This window comes from Carya illinoinensis, chromosome 7, assembly GCF_018687715.1.
Source record: "Carya illinoinensis cultivar Pawnee chromosome 7, C.illinoinensisPawnee_v1, whole genome shotgun sequence".
NCBI lineage: Eukaryota > Viridiplantae > Streptophyta > Magnoliopsida > Fagales > Juglandaceae > Carya > Carya illinoinensis.
The window spans coordinates 3,303,663-3,324,086 of record NC_056758.1 but is presented as its reverse complement, the minus strand read 5'-3'; the positions used below and the strand labels follow the sequence as shown (position 1 = coordinate 3,324,086).

Sequence of the window (20,424 nt, the reverse complement as noted above, 5' to 3'; positions counted from 1 at the left end):
TCTGTCCATACATACTTTCCCCACAAGATTGCATTCTCCTTTGCAGGAAAGCTCCTCTCAAACATCATCCTTAAGCTCTATAGCAACTTCTTCATCCTCCAGCAATTGTAGAGTTCTTAATCCTCCATTCTTCAATCATTTCTATATTAATTTTTTTGTGTTTTTCTTTCTTCTCCTGACGAATAGGAACCTTCCACCACCATAATCCACCGTACGCACACACTCTCTAGCTCTCCACACACTCGCGCACCACCCCTCCTCACTCACACTAACCACCTAAATTCTGTTAGAATCTAGTGGGCCCCACCACTCTACCTCTTACTCCCATTTAGAAAGAGAGAGGAGAGACTATCGTATAAAATTTGACTTGATTTACGAACTTTTGGTTATGCAGTTCACTGCAAGTTGAAACCACATATTGCAGACAAAAAAATGTGCAAAACGACGTCTAATCTTCCAAACAAGCCTGCTGCAATTAGCTTCTTTCGGCCCAGATGGTTTTGGTTTGGGTTTCTTTAGAGTTTGTTGGGATTTTGTAAAGGAGGACCTTTTGGAGGCCACTTCTGAGTTTTTTAGTACTAGTTTTCTTCCCAGGTTTTTCACTGTTTCTTATATTGTATTGATTCCTAAGGTGGATAAACCTAATGGGTTCGATAAATTCAGACCTATTAGTCTGTGCTCTGTTTTTTACAAGATCTGTGCTAAGATTATTGTTGCTCGTCTAACTAGCATGCTTTCTAAGATGATATCTCAGAAACAAGGGGCTTTTATTCAAGGTCGGAGCATTTTTTAGAATATTAGCTTAACTTAGGAGATGGTCCATTCTATTAACAAAAAATCAATTGGGGGGTAATGTGTTGATTAAGCTTGATATGTCTAAGGCTTACGATAGAATTGACTGGAGGTTTTTGTTACATGTTTTGGCAGCTTTTGGCTTTTCTGATCAAGTCTGTGCTTTAATTAATTCATGTATCTCTACGACTTGGTTTTCAACCATGATGAATGGCACTCCTTTGGGTTATTTTAAAGAAGAACGTGGTTTGAGACAAGGGGATCCGTTATCGCCTTACCTTTTTATTATAATGCAGGAGGTTCTCTCGTCTGTTGAAGCATGCTTTTAATAATGGTAATATTGGTCAGTATTATCAGGCGAGAGGTACTCCACTTGTCTCCCACCTTATGTATGCTGATGATATTGTTATTTTTATGAATGGTAGAAAAAGGTCGATGAAAGGATTGATCCAGGTTTTAAATTTTTATGAAGATTGGACGGGTCAAGTTCTTAATAAAGAGAAAAGTGCTATATTTTTTTCTAAACATATCTCTATGCATAGAAAGAGATCTATTCTTCGTATTACTGGGTTTTCAGAGGGTTCTTTTCCTTTCAGGTATTTGGGTGTGCCTATTGTGGTTGGTAGACTAAAGGCTTCTGACCTTGGTGAGTTATTAGGGAAAGTTAAAAAGAAAATTGCGGGTTTGAAGATGAAATTACTTTTTGCAAGTGGGAGAATTATTTTGTTACGTCATGTTCTTTCGAGTATGGCCACTCATCTTCTAGCTATTTTACAAGTCCCCAAGGTGGTGATTATGAAGCTGAATAGGCTTCTTATTACTTTCTTTTGGGGTGAATCTGAAGGGAAAGGCAAAAGAAAATGGGTGGCTTGGACTAAGATTTTATTGAAGAAAGTGGCTTGGGCATTAGGGATTTTGGAGATATGAAGTGTGCTTTACATATGAAACTTGCCTGGCGTTTGATCTCTGGTCAATTTTTATGGGCAGATTTTTTCAGAGGTAAGTATGTTAGGGGAAATCATCTTTCCCTTCTGCCACCGAACAAGGGTACTCATCTTTGGAAATCTATTGTTAACAATATTCCTGTTGTGCTTAATAATTCTAAATGGCTAGTGCGAGAGGGTAATCTCTCTTTTTGGTATGACAATTGGCAAGAGGAAGGTTCTCTTCATGATCAATTACCAGTGATCGAGCAACCTTTGATTAAGATTAAAGACTTTTACATTGATAATGGTTGGGATATTCCTCTTTTGGAATGGCTGGTGGGTCAAGAAAAAGCCACGGATTTGTATCAGGTTTTGGCAAGGAGGAAAGAGGGGCATGGTGTTTTAGTTTGGAGGAAGGAGAATGATGGAAAGTTTCGGATTGAAAGTGCCTGGGATTGTATTAGGGTTTGGGCATCCCCTTTACTTTGGACTTCTTGGATTTGGCACAATAATCTTCCTAAGAAAATCTCCATTATGATGTGGAAGGCTTATAATAATTGCTTGAATGTGGATGATAAAATTAAAAAGGTTGGAATTCCTTTGGCTTCGAAATGTAATTGTTGCTCTATGGGCCAAATTGAGGATCTTAATCATGTTCTTTGTATTGGGGATTTTGCTAGAAAAATTTGGAGCATGGCCTCTGTTCAACTTGGGGTGTATATGGGTGATTTGCGTACTTTAAAGGAGCAAATTAATTTTTGGTTTTGCCGTGCTGACAAATTGTCTCAGGTTAGGACTATCTTTGGTTTTATTCCTTACATTGTATATTGGAAATTATGGGAAAAGCATTGTAAAGCTAGATATGAAGGTCAGGTTGAATCGGTTGAGTCTGTCTGGAATGCTATTAAATTTTGGGTCCATAATATTATGTATTTCAATATGAAAGCTACGAAGATTCTGAAATAGGATTTAGCCATCCTTAAAAGGTTGGAGATTTTGATTTCGACCCCTAAAGCAAAGAGAGTTTCTTTGGTGAAGTGGCTTCCGCCTTGTCCAAATTGGGTTAAACTTAATATTGACGGGAGCAGTTTGGAAAATCCTGGTCCGGCTAGGGCTGGGGGTGTCATTCGTGATGTAGGTGGTCATATGTGGGCGGCTTTCTCTGTTTCCTTAGGCCAGGATTCTAATAATTATGCTGAATTGAGAAGCTTGCTGGAAGATGTTAAGAGATGCTGTCATTTGAGTATTAGACGGGTTAACATCGAGACAGATTCCTAGATTCTTATTAAATGGATTAAAAAGGGTGTGTGTAATATTTGGAACTTGGAGGATTATTGGGATGAGCTTCAAGTCTGTCTTGATCGCTTGGAGTAGTATGAGCCATGTTTTTCGGGAAGGAAATGCAGTAGCCGACTATCTTGCGAAAGAGGGTTCTAAAGGGTCTAATATGGAGTGGTTTGAAGATAGGTCTCTTCCCAATCAGTTAAGAGGTCTGCTCAGAATCGATAGAGTTGGTATTCCCTATCTGAGGATATCTTAGTGAGGTATGTACTCTCCCGTTTTATCTTTATTTACATTTTATATCTTTTTGGTTTGTTTCTTTTTATTGTAGGTGGCTGTTCTCGTTTATCTTGTCCTTTTGTTGTTTTGGAAAATTGTAATTTTGATCTCGATTATATGGTTTGGTTTTTTTTTTTTAGGCCTAGGTTTGGTCTTTCTAACATATATGTAAACCCCCAGGCTTTTGGTTGTAACCATGGTTTTCTTCTGCCAAAAGTGAGGGCTATTAATAAAATTTGGGGTTCCGTCCTTTTCTTTTAAAAAAAAAAAATCAGCTTCTTTCTTCCCATTTTACATTTGCATATGAATTATTTTGGCATTCATCAGCAGTCAAAATGTCAAACTACGAGAAATGTTTGCTTACTGTCAACACACCACCCCTTTGGCACTAATTAGTTTGTATGCAAGTTCATCTATGAATTGGCTATGTTTGAAACATGCAGCTGAGCTCATTTGAGTTGAGTTTAAATTTAAGTCTAACCCAACATCTAAATACACAACTTCCAAATCACTGAACTCAAGACTTCTTTACACGTGGACCCGTAATTTTATTTAACTCAACACCTTTTTATATGCGGGATTTATAACCTTTTTCAACTTCTCATGAATACATCTAAATTCATCTTAACATCTAAACAAATCTAAATTCATCTTAAGTGGGCTCCACAAAACTCTTTTACTGTTTCAACTCACTACTATTCATAAAGAACTCAACTCAGATCAACATTCAAATCCAACCTAGTTTGGTTATACATATGAGATGAGATGAGATGTTTTGAATGGTAGTGAATAAAATATTGTTATAATATAATTTCTTAATATTAATTTCGTATTGAGATTTGAAAAAGTTAAATTGTTTATTATATTTTATATGAGAATTTGAAAAAGTTGTAATGATGAGTTGAGATGAGATGAGATTTTTGGTTTTGGTTAACCAAGCGTAAGAGTTAAGCAACCAACCGTGTCTTACTTTAGACTCGGATTCTATAAGCAAAATAAACTTCTCACACACTTATCAAACACAGCAAAATCAGAAGATTCAAGATCGCCTCATTATCTGGGAAGTTTAGGAGAACCAGTACATTGGATTTGAAAGCCAAAATATGTACTAGGTCTCAAACTCCAGCACAAAAATAAGAAAACAAAAATAGAATATGAAAACAATATATATATATATACATGTTACAAAAAATCAAGGACATCCTTGAATAAATGGAAAACAGAATACATATATACACACACACACAGCACACACTTACTTTTTACAATTCCAGTAGTCTTAGATATTACATGAAGGCCAATGTGGCATTCTGAATAATTTTACTCTTAACACATCTACAAAATATTGTGAGTGCTGTCAACTTTCTGTTAGTAGCTTCTGTTAGCAACTTGGCATTCCTGTTCTCTGCCATAATTGGGATTTATCTACATCGTAGATAGGTAAAATAATGGTCCTGTTAAATATATATATATATATATTCTCTATCTACTACCCTTTTTTTTTTACCTCCTTAGTGGAATACTTGAGGAGCTGCATAAAACTCACTCTCGTTGAATACTGGTTTCATATTGTTTTCTTCACACATGAACTCTAATGGGAAGGAAACAAGATGTCCCCTAATAGATTTCAATCTCTCCATTGGATCTATTAACTTGAGTTCTCCATTCTCATAGGATTCTAGCTTTTCAGGGGCTATTCCTAAATCAATGGTGGTGTGGCTTAGTTTCTCCTTCCAATGGGCCATGCTTTGCCGGAGAGCAGCTCTGTGTTTGATAGCGAGATTAAACATATGTGGGAGAGTGGAAAGTGAGAGCATAAAGGATATGAAGTCATGGTGGTATCTTACCTGGAGCGTATGTGATCATTGGGAATGCAAGAAAAGACGTCTTGGTAGATTATGGAATTTTCCTGTCACATATTATAGTATGTTCATTAGGTAGTGTAGCAAAAGGAAAAACAATCAGTGGAAAGGGAAAAAAAAATATAAAACAATATAAAGCTATTCCTTTTCCCCGCATGGGAATCGGGAGCTACAAACTTTCCCTCTTGAATTTCTGACCATCTTGTTAAGGCCATGTTATACAGTGTTTCAGTAGTATGGGCTGGCTTTACTAGGTGGTTCACGTACCATATGCAACAACACAGGAAAATGCTAGTCATATTTGCACTATAATCCCAAAAAAGATAGTCGAGGTTACAATTAGAGTCCATTCAAATTTTATAAACCACAAGAACATCTCTCCCAGACAGTGTGAGATCCCATTCACCATTTTTCTATACTTAATCTGGAGCATTACACAATGATTGAGACAGCCTACTTTTCCACATACAAATTATTTCTTAAGATGACACTAACCTACATTAGACACTACACTGTAATATCAAGCAGCCCAATTTCCTCCAAGACTTGCATGGAGAAAAACCAAGTCATTCAATCCAGACTACTAGGAAAAACCCTTTAGTCTATGGCTTCAACGAAACTTTCTAGAAAAAACACATGTCAAGGCCACATTCTACCATAGACTTTGACTTAACATATCAATTTACGTGTTGTGATTGCCTGCATGTGTGTGTGGGAGTTGTAAGGGTCAGTTTTGTTACATGTATATGAATATGATATTGGATTTCATATGCATACAGCACACAATACACATACACCTCACTGAAACCAACTGAACATTCACAAAAACTAGCAAATTTCACCTTTGCAGTTGCTAACCACAGATCTCTGTATGTTGAGTCTAATAATGGATCACTGATTTGACTTATCTGAAAAAGAAAAAGAGTTTATGGTATTAGTGCACCATATGACGTCACTAGTTAATTGATGAATAGGTGGTGGTGCTAAGTATCTTTGATAGTGGAGTTATAATTACATTAGTCTCATTCAGTTTTATACTGCAGCAGGCCTTACATATCACCTCTGAAACTTTGTGGAAGCAAGAAGAGTGCAGAAACATGCATGTTTAGTTAATATTACTTGCCTCTCCTGCAGACAAGCCAAGGTGCTCGGACCACAATGAACACCGAAGACTATAAGCAAATTTTCCAGCCTGCCAAGGCTGTCCGTTCATAGATGAATCAAGAAACTCTTTATCTTCAATTACGACTCCAATCTGAAACAGCAATCATATAGTAAAATATATATTCAATTTACATTATTTCTCAGAAAACCAGAAAAGATTAAAACACCACCTTCATAAAAATAAATCAATAAGACTTGGCTTCTTATTTTAAATTTGATCTAGTCATTATTTTCTCAAACTTGTATCTAGCAAACAATCTTCCAAATAGCATTATTTGGATTATGCTACTTCTAGAGGATATCTAATTCTTTTTTTTCATTCAAGAAATGTGCCAAACTAGTTGAGTACTGGCTGCATATTCCAAAAGAAAGAGACACGATTCTTGGAAACATTAAATCAAACACACACTAGGAGAAATCCATTCCTTCTTCTCAAGCAGAAACTGAAAGAACTCATCCATTTACTAGTATATTCTGACAACATATCGCAAATTCTAGTTTTTTTCCACAATTATCTCAAGTATTTGAATAGAAGATTGCATTCGTGTTGAGTGATCTATGGTAATGGATGAATAAAGCATGACAGTTCCCTGGCATCTCCTAAATCTGAGAAGAGTTTATATTCTTGGCTTAGATCCCCAAGGAAAAAATTCAGTAAATGTACTCCAGATTTGAAGCTCTTTCACATGCTCATTATGGTAGCTATTGTGCCAAAGTAGAAATGATACCTCAGAGTCTCTTGATCCGAGCAAACTCCTATCATTTATATTGGATGATCCAATCATGGCAATGCGATCATCTATTATCATTAATTTGCTGTGCACATAAACCTGCATAAGAGTGAGGATATGCAATGAAAAGCAAGCATATAATTCGTGGGAATCATCATGGTTTGAGAAAAAAAAATTGAAAAACAATCCTACATTAATCTAGGCCTTATTTATTAAGTATAGAGATGCAGCTTTGGGATGACAACACCTCAACCCATTTTGGGGTCATGGGACCAGAATCTGGAAGTGTTATCCCTGATTTGTGATCCAGTTGTAAAGCATCCTAGCCCACTTGCCATGTGGTCCAGGTGCATCTATAAAGCAAGTATGGGAGGCTATGGAATCAAATGTGAAGAGGCCCTATTATCATGCATGGTGCATGTAGGCATGTAGAACAAGACATTACCTGACTTGTAGCCACAGGACCACCATTGAAAAGTCTGCCATATGATCTCAGACCATAGAAAGTAATATAATCATGGGTTTTAGGACCAAGAAGGACATTAAGCCTATCCAGTATTGAGTGCTTTTCTCTAGAAATAGTACGATACTGCCAATGCTCTAATGCTCTAACAGTTGCTGCACCACTATCATCTAGACCCCCCTGCAATAAAAGGTTCAAAACAGAAGAAAAGGCTTAAGTATCGGGACTTAATATTCAATATTTAAGAAATAACACCAAGAGTAAGTACCTGGAAGCCAGGTAAGAGTGGTAAGACAACAATGACCCTGAAACACTTCTGTTCTTTGTGTGCTTTCACAATACGCCTGTATAAAGCTTCCAGGACACGGTTTTGTATTATCTCATCCCCTTCAAGTCCAGATATGAAAAATTGATTCTGGAAGCAATCAAACAATAAAGATAAGTTAAATGCTAGCAATAAAGACAAATCAAACTGCTCCGCAGACTAACCTTTTTCACAAAACACAATCCACCAATCATATTATTAACATGATGTGCTCAAATTAAATTTTTCATTGGCAATAAGTTGTCAAAATAGGTAGGATCAAGAGCAATCCAATTAGTTTTTAACCCAAAAATAAAGCTGCTTTGACAAAATGTAATACCTCGACGTAGATAAAATGCTGTGCCTTCTCAATGAGAGAACAATAAGCACTATGAATGCTTTTTTCGGGTTGACTTGTCCCAGCAGACCACTGGCTAACACTTCTGATTATCTATACACCACATAACGTATATAAAGAAGGCAGGAGATAAACGATTAAAAAGGGAAATTGAGATACAGATGGAAGGAGAAAATAACCGTAAACAAGTAATATCGTGCCATAACTTTGCATTCACAACTATAATATTTATAATTTTTTAAAGCCTGGATTTAGATTTGGCTAGTTTCTATGAATTTATGCTTGGTGCCTAGCAGAAGTGGATGGCTAATGGTATAAACAATAAATGGTATACTACTTCCTAGAATGGAACTCATATTATGTTGGCAGACTCCTTGAGGTATGGATAAAAGAGCTAACCTGAACATGACAAGAAGTACATGGACCAACACAGTCAGTAGCAGCAACATCATGATCACCTTCCTTGGGTGTTTCACACTCATTTGAAGTTTTCATGCCACAATGTGCCACTACATCTGAATTCATTTCACTTTGAAGATCCATACAGCCAAGGTCATATGCAAAGCTTTTAATCCGTGCATCTGGGGCTGGGTCTTCATCTTCTGACTTCTTAAAGGAAAATGAATAATTTCCACGTTCTTCATTTGGCTGATCAACAAGGTTATGATTCATATGCAGGCCATTTAACTTTGAGTCTACATTGGAAGCTGCTAGTCCATCAGCTTCCTGAGGCAAAAGCAATGGGATATCTTGCAATGGTGATTGTGAGGAAAAAGAGTCCTGCCTACTGATGCCTTTCTGATTTTCATCTGAGTTCTTGTCAATATCTCTTTCTCTGCTTCTTCCCATGTAATGAGGGAGGACCATGTGGTGGTGAGGCATAAGTAATGGAATTGTTTGCTCATTTGGTGCTTTGTTTCTCTGAATAAATGCTCCATTATGTTATAAAAAGAAAAATGAAAAGTTTACTACAAATCTTACAACAATCATGTGATTGGTAACACATCACCAAGGTACTAAATATTGGTTTGACGTGCTATTTCATTTGAACTTTCTGTCAGCGATACATCAGTTTTTAAAGCCTACGCAGTAGAACTTGTACATCTACCATTACTCATATATAAAAGTTAATTTGACCTGGAGATTATCATTAACAGAATCTTAACCTTAGCATGGTTCCAGCGCTGAACAAAGTGCCTGGCAACGTCACGACAGGGTGGTCCCCAAAGAGCACAATGGACATCATGCCATGGCATACGAGGTAATTTTTTACGATTCACTTCATCTGTCATTGTGTCTTCCCAAGAATTTGGTTCAGATTCTCTACACCCCGCAGTAAAAGTAAAAAAGAAAAGAAAAACAGAATAGAAGATGAGAATTTATTAGCATGAGCTATTAACTACAAACCAACAGCAATGACAAACTCTAGATAGATTCCATATATGAACAATCACACTGGATGATATAAACTAATATGTACAGAGCTTTATATTTTGAGTGTTAAATATAAAATTAGACAATTCTGTAGATGCATAGCACATATAAAAATTAGTTTTTATTTTTATTTTTATTTTTATACAACATATAAAAATTAGTTAAATGCATCATAATTGTACCATAAAACACCAAAGGGAGAATCATATTTGCTTCATCTTGTACAAAATGTTCCGAGTCATTACAAAGGTAAGAAGAGAGGTAAAGTACCTTGGGTTATAGTAGTCCTTTCCAGGCCATGTAAGAGGAGGATAATCACCCACTTTGTGCTCAATTGTGTCGTAACGGCCAAAGCATAAATCTAATCCTCCAATAAAGCAAATTTGGTAATCAACAATCACAAGTTTTTCATGGTGCGACCTGTATATAACCAGAATTGATAAGCACTTGCAAGAAATCAAGGTAATTGTAATTTCTAAGTAGAGAGTAAATCCATAGATGCAACAAGAATTCTGAGAAAGTTTCCATAAACTGCATACCAGTAATAAACTCCAGTGGAGATATGGTCTGGATAACGCAATACCCTCACATTCTCATGGATGCTAAGGAGCCTTGTCTTACTGTACATACTGTTGATTTTCAAGGCAAGAGATACCTCCTTGTAAAGAAGTATGTAAATCTGCATAGTTATTGCAAATTGTTAACTGCAAATTATTTACAAATCCACTCAAAATACATGGAAATTATTACAGAAGTGGGAAAACAAATAAAAAAAATATGATAAGAGAAGGGAAACAAGATCAATTGATAAAAATAAGTGACTAAATATTCAAGGCGAGCCTCATGTTTTATCAGAAGAATGATATCTGACCGAAAATAAAGTCAGCCAAATCACTGTTGCAAGCATTTGTAACTCGTAATCAATAAGTCTGAACATTCTTTTGGAAAAGATAACTTTTATTGAAACGATAAGTCTATAACAATTAGGAATGAACTAATTGATGAGAACAGATGACTACATGGATAAATTTGCTATGAAACTGGAGGCTAAAACACACAACAACTGAATGCTATGAACTCCTCTGAAACAAATAACCAGAGAACGTCACATATAAGTATCATCCCTAAATGATGAAACAGAATAAGAGTGATGCCAAAACCTTCCCGTTCACAAAATTTATCCTACAATAAATGCAAACTTCATGACGTGATAAATTTAAGTTTTAGTCTCCTTTTAAGAAAAATATTTATTTTTTGTCTGCTAGTTTCATCGCATATCTGACTCAGATAAACTGGCATGGATTGACATTCTGATCATACAACTACAGCATACTTCAATTTAGGTCTAGTAAATGTTATACTTACATTGATTATGACTTTATAAGCATCTATGTTAACTCAGTCCACAAAAATTTTCAGTTCTATAGAGACCGTATATAATAAGCAAGAAAGATCTCCGTGTCTAAAAGTAGACATTAACATCCCTTGATGAATTTTGACCCAAAAATGATTTTATGCTTGAGTTGGAGGCCCTCCCTCCCTCCCTCCATCAAGTCAAGTAACTCATGTTTCAGAAAAACAGCCCAAAACCAAAACGGTATATTATCTAGAATGAGATGGAATCATTTGTGTTTGCACCTGAACCCCTTGCTTAGCCTTCTCTTCCAGTAGAGCGTCAAGCCGAGAGGAAGACTGTCTATCAAAAGGACGTTTTAGAAACATTTCTGGGCAAATCCACCAGCCAGTAATCAATATCTGCATACAATCTAATCCTTCAGTCAAAAGAAACGGACATTGACATGAAATGAGTGCCTTCCGTGTAAGTACAGACTTAAAAATCTAACCTCTGATTTTGCATTCTCTATTGAAGAAGCAATTGCTTTAAAGGCTGCTTGCCCATCTATAAACCATTGGGCTTGGCTTCCATCTTCCGCCAGACCTCTTTGAGGAGCATAGGAACCAAAACGGTGAGTATGACACCAACCCTCCTGAGGCCTCATACCAGCTTTGTTGATTTCTGTAACCCATTCTTTAACCTTTGCCATACTTGAGGTTCTTAGCTTTATGCTCCGACTTCCACAATTTATCTTCCACAATTTCCAAACTCTTGTCATTAGAATCAAATTTGAAAAAGCAAAGGTGGTATATTCAGAATAATCAACAAAATTAAACATCCATTTCATTTATAAAACTTCTAAAGAAGTAACTAAGCACAAACAGTCAATATGCATAAAATTATCTATCAACCAATATTATCTTCTAACTTTGAAATTGCTCATGCAGTTCCAATTTCTTATGCTATCTGATTCTCTTGCAGAAAAAACTTCAATTGCTTGTATATAGATAACCATAACTATCAGATAGCCATTACATTAGACTCATAAAATGTCAATCAAAAGCAAACACAGTGCCGATGCATAAGTTACGTAGTGACTAGAATCGTTAAGCTTTGAAGAAGTAAAGACAAAGACAGCTTACTCACGTTAAATTCATAACGTAAAAGATTTTGTTGCTTTATAGGACTTGCTAGATGTACTTGGGAGAACCGATTTTTACGGGAGTCTGGTTGTACATCAAAAACAATTATATCTAAGAGCTTGGTGTCAAAAGGATCATCCAGAAAGGCCAGGAACCCAGGTTTTAAAACAACCCATACCTGCATGCAGATAAGGTGTGAATAATAATTGAAACTATAGTTAAGAAATAATCAGAGAAAACATAGAGAGGTTGCAGGAAAGGTAAATCATATCAATCTATTGTACACTTTATGCGAGCAGGAATTATAGAATTTTTTTCGTTTTGGCTGTATGATGCATTGATTATTCACTACAAACCAAGACCAACACAACTTGATTTTCATATAAGATTCATTATCCATGATTTAACTTGGTTGAATGTGAAATAACAACAATAAATTAAGCTATTTGAAAGCATTTAATGCCATGAAGTTTAGAAGCCAATAATAATTGACAGACTAAAAGAGAGACTGCTGACGGCCCCACTCTTCCATACTCAGTCTTATGCAGTCACTCCAACTAGATCGCTGAGATCATTGAAATATAGAGGAAGCTAGATGGCGGCCAATGGTCAGGATGACCCCTACTGCAGTTCTAGATCCCATTAATCTTAAGCTAGATATTATTCTCGACCCCTATGAGGCAGGCATGAAGAATTTATTCAACGCAATATCTTCACTGGTGTGATAAAGTTGTAGTAGTCGTAAAATGTAATCAGATATGCAGTTTGGAGAAGGATACTAATGGACTGAAGCAAGCACCCCCACTTGTTGAATTAACTTAGTAGCCGAGGCTGGAGAGTGAATTCAGAGACAAATCAAAAAGTGCTTTAAGAGTGATGTCTAAACAACTGAGTAGGGGTATGTTCCAGTCTTTAGATGTATAAAAGGTGCCTCAAGCCAGAATGTAGAGGCATGTAACAGGATTTCAAGCTGAGGGGCTTATTTCACATGGCTGTGCCTGGCTCTTCATTCTGAAGAGGAAAATATTAACTTAATCACACTCACCCCCCCCCCCCCCCCCCCCCCCCCCCCCAAAAAAAAAATAAAACAACAAAGAAAGAGAAAGAAAAGGGAATTGTGATCACAAGGACAGAAGTTCATAACCAAACCTTTTCCCAGTTGCCTTGGCAACACCCAGTCCAATGTAACACACAACAATTCACATCAGAATCAGCCCCCGGAAGATTCTTCACCATTATGTAACCTTCTTTCAGCTTCGAACCATACTCCCGTGAAAACGACAACTTGGAGACCTCCAAAAATTTGCATACCTACAATCCAAAGGCACTTGTCACGATAGATGGCCTAAGCTGTCAAGAACAAAAGATTGATGAAGTAGTGAGATTACTGAATTCATTGAGCAATGTCAAAACCGTGTGACCTGAATCAAGTTTTAAAATGATTCTTGCCTAATCCAGACACTACCCTACCACCCCACAAAAATGGAAAAATAAAAGGAATATAAGGGGCCTTGCCAAAATTCATATTCTTAGTTTATTAAGCACATTGTTTTGGGATTTCTACACAAGCAGGCATAACGGTCAAATCACCTGACAGGAACCTGGTAGAGGACTCGTTGATGTACACATTACCTGCTCAAATTAGCTAAAGAGAGAGTTTCAAAAAGGTAAAGGAAAAAGGAACCAATAATCACGTTCAAAAATAAAAGATTGACGAGTAATGTTAGAAAAGGCCTGAATGTAACTTCAATTCTTAAACATGTACATATAGCAGTTATTATCCAGACAAAAGAACAACAGAACCCCGTCAAAAAGTGTTGAATTTGAATATGATTCATTATCAGAAGAACCAAAGAAGGCTGAAATTTCACCTCTCTGGAATTCACTATGTCCATATTTCCCAGAAAGTGATTAAGATAGCCCTGCATTGCCACCTTTGCTCTTTCAGAAATAGATTGCTGCCCCACTAGTGCCGAGCGAATTATAGGCAGAGCAGCACTTGATGGAACATTTCTGCATATTGAACCAAATCCCAAAAAGCTCCTTTGTTAGGCTTCAAAAGAGATGCAAGAAGCAACTCTGGTAAAAAGGCTTTATCAGTTTAAAATACCAAACAGAGCAGACAATATAGGGTCAGCCTTCACCTATTTTTAACACTTTCTTCGTGATGCAAAGGAATAGCTCCATCATCAGGTTCATCATCATCTTGCACAACTGCTGTCTGATCTACTATTCCTAAGCTTTGAAGCCATTCTTTAACCTTTCACGAAAGTTACAGCAGAAACTAAATGAAAATTGTGACATGTACAGAATAAAGGAAATTGAAACTCAGAAAACCTATATTGACATTCTGGGTTTACTCTTATTTCAAGAGCAAAATTCAATTATAAGGGATTAATAATGATAGCAATGAGTTTGAAACTGGGCGAGCCTACAAGTCCAGAAATGATTTTTAAAAAATTATCAAGGACAAGTCAATATATTAGGCCAACCTGCTCTTGTTTCTCATATAATTCCTCAATAAATGCACGTTTCTTCAGAGCAAAATGTAAGTAGAGAACTTGTGATGCTTTCTTCACTAAACGCCACTTGAACTGTTCAATATGAATACAGTCATTAATTGCACAATATTGGGAAAGTCTTTAAACAAGAAAGAATATCAAAAGAAAAAAGCAGCAAATAAGATTGGGAAGCAACAAAAGGCCAAATATTGATTGATGATACCTAACTAGGCCATTTCTTCTATTTGTAACATCCAATCAAAATGTTAGATCATCACTTTCAATATTATTTGAAAAGTACTAGTTCGTTTCAGTAGCATTCTTCATTTTTCTTACCAGTAGTTATTAAAAGCATTTTCCTGGATCTTTTGGGGCCCTATTATTTCCCCTCAAGAACACTTTGCCCAAGTTCTTGAGGCCAGGAAACAACCAGATTCTAGAAGCTTAACTCTTCGTAACTTTAGAAACTAACAAAAATTAAAAGATTGAAATTGTAAAAATTTCTTTCAACAAACGTAGCAGACGCGAATTAGAAAGAAAAGAAGGGGGGAAAAAAAGACTCGTAGTTCTTAAATTAATCAAACATGTTGCATATATTAGCAACGAGCTTTCAATTTCTAATGCATCATTATATGAAAATCTTTTGCAGTTAATCACAATCCATAATTCCTATTGAATATTTTTTCAGCTCCATAATTCCAGTTCAATTGGTCTCCACTGGTTTGCTATATAATATGCGAAAGACAAGAAATAAGAAAGCCCACACTCAAAATATGCCTTACACAACTATTTTACACAGTTTCCCAACAGACAGTAAAGAGACTCAAACAAACAAAAGCAAGAGATACCAAGAAACGAATACACAGAGAGAGAGAGAGAGAGAGAGAGAGAGAGAGAGAGAGAGAGAGTTGGTGCCTGCTTGTACTGGATATCAATGGTGTATGACAGAAGCATGGGGCTGATATCCCCAGGATCGGACCGTGAAACTGACTCTATAGTCGCCTTCGGCAACTCCTCGAAGATCCACGCCGGCTCGCCGTATTGCCGGCATGACGAAGACCATGTCATCACAGGCGCCTCTGACCGTAAAACACCATTGGCAATAAGCCTCTCCGATGACATCCCAAACTTCCCGCACAAACCCAATATAATTCACCTCTTGCATGTGCTTTGGAAGACAGACAGACAGACAGACAGAATCAGAGAGAGGAGGAGAGAGGTGGTTCGCTTTGCGAGGAAAAATAAGAGAGCTTCCGAGCAGAACGTAGCGGTTTTTATAGTTTTTTTGGAGCTACAAAAGCTTTCCAAGCTCTATGGTTGTCGAGTTACCGGGGTTCTCACCGGATTTTCATGTTACTAGGCTATCATTGGAGACGTGTGTACGAGAAATGGAGATTACGACCCTTCCAGTACTCGTGGCATCAATCAAACTCTAACGTTTGGAGCTTCTCTGGGTTTTCCGGTTAGTTGATTCATTTAATTAACTCATCCTATTTCGTCTTGTTTAATTAATTTGTTTTTTTACATAAAATAATTTTATGGGTTTCAATTAAAGAAATTGTAGTTAAAGAGAAACTAAAAAATGCAGAATGTCCGAATTAACCGTTCAATATTCCCGGGAATCTTCTTCCACAAATATAGGCTTTCATGTGGCCCGAATTCATGAACAAAATATGTTATAATTACTTTTATGTATTTATTATATATTTAATTAATATAATTGGCTGCATTATTTTTCTTTAATATAAAATAATTAATTTGATCAATTAATTAAGAACATAAAAAGTACATAATACAGTACCAACTTATGTGTAACAAAATTCTTTGAATTAAAACCAAGCAATGTAGGCTAGAATTTCAACCCCAATAGGGACCATTTGACGAGTGTAATTTGGCCAATAAAATCAGTGGTACCATGGAAGATCCATGAGACTCAAAAAGTTGATGTTTGGAAAGGCATATGCCATGGCAGAATCACAGAAAAGAATATCCAGATATTTTGTGCTTACCAATGAGAATATGCTAAAAAAAAAAAAAAAAAAAGGTGTATGGTTGGGATTTGTTGTTACAACTTTACAAATGTACCCACATGCCTAACATTACCATAATCCAAATATCTTTTTATATTTATTTCTAAGTTTGTGACATCCGAGCTTTGTCGTGCACGGCTTCATTATCTTGCCATATGATAAATAAACACCTTCAAATAATCAAATGTTGGATGGGTTTTAATTAAATGTTGAAGCACATTTTATTTGACTATTTGGCATGATGGTTGTGTTTATGTCGTGTCAAGTAAATATAAATCCATCTCTTTACTAATATACACGGTAGTGTTTAATAATATATTTTTACGTAAATTAATGATTTTTAGATATTTTGAGAGGTTTTCCAAATATTAGAAATGTTTTTTTTTTTTTATTTCCAAGAAAAAAAAAATTAATGACCAGAATGAGCATGCCATATGAAGCTGTTATATTACTTTATTTTATTGCTTATAGCTTTATTTATTTTTTATGTTGATGAAATTGTAAACTATTCAACATTTGACGTGTAAAACAATTTCTTAAAACAATGATAATCTACCAAACTCAAAGTCACCACCATTTACCTGTTAGATGTTCTTAGTTGGCGAATATTTTCCTTCACACATACATTTATAAGCAGTATTTCTTAGTCTTGCAACAAAGGTATAACTAATACCCTCAAAGTATTCTTTAAGCTCATTTGAGAATTGAAAAGAATAAAATAAAGAGGAAATTGTGATCCGGGGCGGTTCAATCCACCACCTCGAGGTGGCTCGGGGCAGTCCTCTCCCAAGAGACATCCCCTTCCACCTCCCACCACTGCCATTTGAGGGGTTTTTTTGGTTATTTTATTTGTTGTTGTTTTTCTAACTCCAAAAATATTCATGTGTTGCTCATGATTGAAGTCATTTTCAATTGGCACAAAAGGAGAGCCAGAAGTAACACACATTTTGCAGGTCAATCTTCAATTCTGTTTTCTCCCAAAAGTTTGCTGCGAGGTACTACTTCTCTTTTCATTCAACTTTCATGGACATAAATCCCAAAGTTCGAATATATAGGGATGTTTTCTAATTTTTTTTTTTTTTTAAGATTTAAAAATATTTGGATTGAAGTTGAAAACATTTCATAAAAAATTCTGAAAAAATGTTATAACCACATATGGCCTAAGTTGTTGCCCATGACCATTATTACATAGAAAACATAAGATGCCAGGTACAAACAATTAACAACTCAGTAAAGAAGGAAGACATTAGTGATTTAAATTTGTACTCGAATCTAGACAGGGGAACTGCCAGAGACAGGCATGTGTATCTGTCTCCATCCTAATCATGGCAGGAATATTTTGTTGAGGAGACAAAAGTCATGACCTCCTTTCATATTCAAAATCCTTGTATTAGATTATAAGGTACCTATCATGGTTTGTGTCTCTTGCCTTCTGGCTTCGTATCTGAATTCTGGCATTTCCAATGGTCATAAAACCCATAAAGTTTAGACAGTGCTGCAATTTAGCAGACAATATAAAATGTCATAATCTAGTTTAAACTGAATGTAACAGCCAGGGCAAGGAACAGTTAAGTTTTTATTACCCAGAAACTTTACTAAACTACTATTAAAAAGAAAGAAAAAAACAGATCTTGCTATGAAAATTTACCTGACAGGCTTCCAATGACATGAAATTCTGAAGGAAGCCAGTTGCACTGACTCAATATGATCACTGCTGCTTGGATCTATCTCCTGTGGTGCTCCAAGCTAGCAACATAAATCTATGAATACTGCCTAAATATTTTTTAGGACTTGGAAGAACAGCCAGATAGCGGACAGAGACAGCGAACCTTCACAAGTGGTGTCATATAATCATCGACCTGAAATGGAAAAAGGCTACAAAATTTACTCACTGTATAGCTGCACGACTGAGAAAAGTTGACACGTCCTGACTTCAAACTTCTGTCCATTAGGAGATTGGCATGGAAGCAAGTACATGAAGCTTGGACACATCAGCTTTGTTCTCCAATATCTACCTCATCCCCTTAGACACATTTATGCTTCCCTTCTCCTATTTCTCATACCACATCGGTACCTGATCCTCCACCACATTTTGTTATACATCCATCATCCTATGCTACTTCGATCACACACTGGCTCTCTTAAGCCGAAGACTTCTCTGACTTTATTTTATTCTACTCTGCCCGATGTCCACCTGCGGTAGGGGTGTACACGAAACCGGCAAACCGGCCGCCGGAGGCCGGAACCGGCCGAAACCGCCAAGGAACCGGTCGGCGGTCGGCAGCGATTTAGCAAAACCGACGTTCGTCGGTTCGGTCGCGGTTTGAGGCCGGCTCAAACCGCTAAACCGGCCGACAACATAAACATATATATTTTTTAATTTATACCTAAATAAAACGACGCCGTTCCACTAAGTGGAACGGCGTCGTTTGATTCTGTTATGATAAAACACATGTAAACGACGCCGTTTGTATTAAAGCAAACGGCGCCGTTTTATCTATGATAACGAAAAAAAAAATAAGTAGAACGACGCCGTTGGATTTAAAACCAAACGTCGTCGTTTTGATCTCCTTCTTCCTCCTCCTTCTTCTTCCCCCGATTCACCTGGGTTTCACAGCTTCTCTCTCTCTCTCCTCTGTAACTCTCTCTCTCTCTACTCTCTCCGAGCACCAGCGCCGCTAGAGGAACCGACAACCGACCGAGAACCGCCGGAGTAGATACGGACGGTTTTCCTCCCCCCCATCGACCGGTTACGGTCGGTTGCTCCGGTGAATCTCACCTCATCGGTTGGCGTCGGTTTTACCCAAAAACCGTGCCGATGAGGTCGGTTTTCACCCCTAACCTGTGGCACCCTACCATTATGATTGAAACAGAACCAACATGTTATTCCAAAGCTGCCAGTGATCCTTATTAAAACTGCAATGACTGAAGAATTTGAACCTCTATTGTTGAATGGCACTTGGACCCATGTCCTTGTATGTGACAATTTCTTGGTCCGAATACTCTGGCCTTGAGATTTCTCTTTATTATATAAACTATGCCACCGAATACTATACATGGAAAGTCAATTATATACAACAAACGGTGCCTAACATTCCTCCATAATTCTCTTAATACGGTGCCTAATATTCTTCCTCGTTGACACCCCCCCTCAAATTGATGCCCGTAAATCAACAAGCATCAATTTGTTAATTAAGAAGCAATGTCGATGACGAGTGAGAGCCTTGGTGAAGATATCAGCGATTTGAAGTTCAGTAGAAATATGTGGAAGAGTGATAACACGAGCGTCAAATGCTTCACGGATAGAGTGACAATCGACTTCAATATGCTTCGTGCGCTCATGATAGACAGGATTGGCTGTGATCTGAATAGCACTCGTATTATCGGCATGTAGAGGTGTGGGATCGGTTTCTGAAAAATCTAGTTCAGCAAGCATACCTCGAAGCCAAATAATTTCAGAACAAGCTAAAGACATCGCCCGGTATTCAGATTCTATAGATGACTTAGAAACTCTGTCTTGCTTCTTACTCTTCCAAGAGATCAATGCATTACCTAAGAACACACACCAACTAGTGATGGAGCGACGTGTATCCGCACAACCAGCCCAATCAGCATTGCTATAAGCAGCAAGATGAATAGAGTTGCTAGCCGAGAAGAATAAACCACGAGCAGAAGTGCCCTGAACATAGCGTATGATCCTACGAACAGCAGCCAAATGAAGATGACGAGGAGTCTGAAGAAATTGACTGACTTGCTGTACAACAAAAGAAATGTCTGGTCTAGTAATGGTGAGATAAACAAGACTACCCACCAACTTTCGA

General features: G+C 37.0%; 1 protein-coding gene across 2 annotated transcripts; it reads right to left on the bottom strand.

The window, feature by feature from the left end:
• Positions 1-4,426: 4,426 nt before the first annotated feature.
• On the bottom strand, positions 4,427-16,011 carry LOC122317503 (phospholipase D zeta 1-like). 2 transcript variants are annotated; one of them, XM_043134627.1, is made up of 21 exons: positions 15,489-16,011; positions 14,565-14,666; positions 14,217-14,332; positions 13,944-14,085; positions 13,663-13,704; positions 13,222-13,383; positions 12,077-12,250; positions 11,439-11,681; positions 11,233-11,349; positions 10,134-10,273; positions 9,865-10,014; positions 9,327-9,483; positions 8,560-9,081; positions 8,143-8,253; positions 7,767-7,913; positions 7,481-7,678; positions 7,033-7,134; positions 6,264-6,395; positions 5,983-6,048; positions 5,126-5,187; positions 4,427-5,042 (listed from the first exon to the last, which is right to left on the bottom strand). In XM_043134627.1, the coding sequence occupies exons 1-21, from the start codon at positions 15,693-15,695 to the stop codon at positions 4,790-4,792; spliced, it is 3,345 nt and encodes a 1,114-aa protein (XP_042990561.1). In that variant the 5' UTR covers positions 15,696-16,011; the 3' UTR covers positions 4,427-4,789. The 2 variants fall into 2 exon arrangements, with proteins under 2 accessions (XP_042990561.1, XP_042990562.1); XM_043134628.1 differs by lacking the exon at positions 13,663-13,704 and having other exon boundaries at positions 15,489-16,010.
• Positions 16,012-20,424: the final 4,413 nt, after the last annotated feature.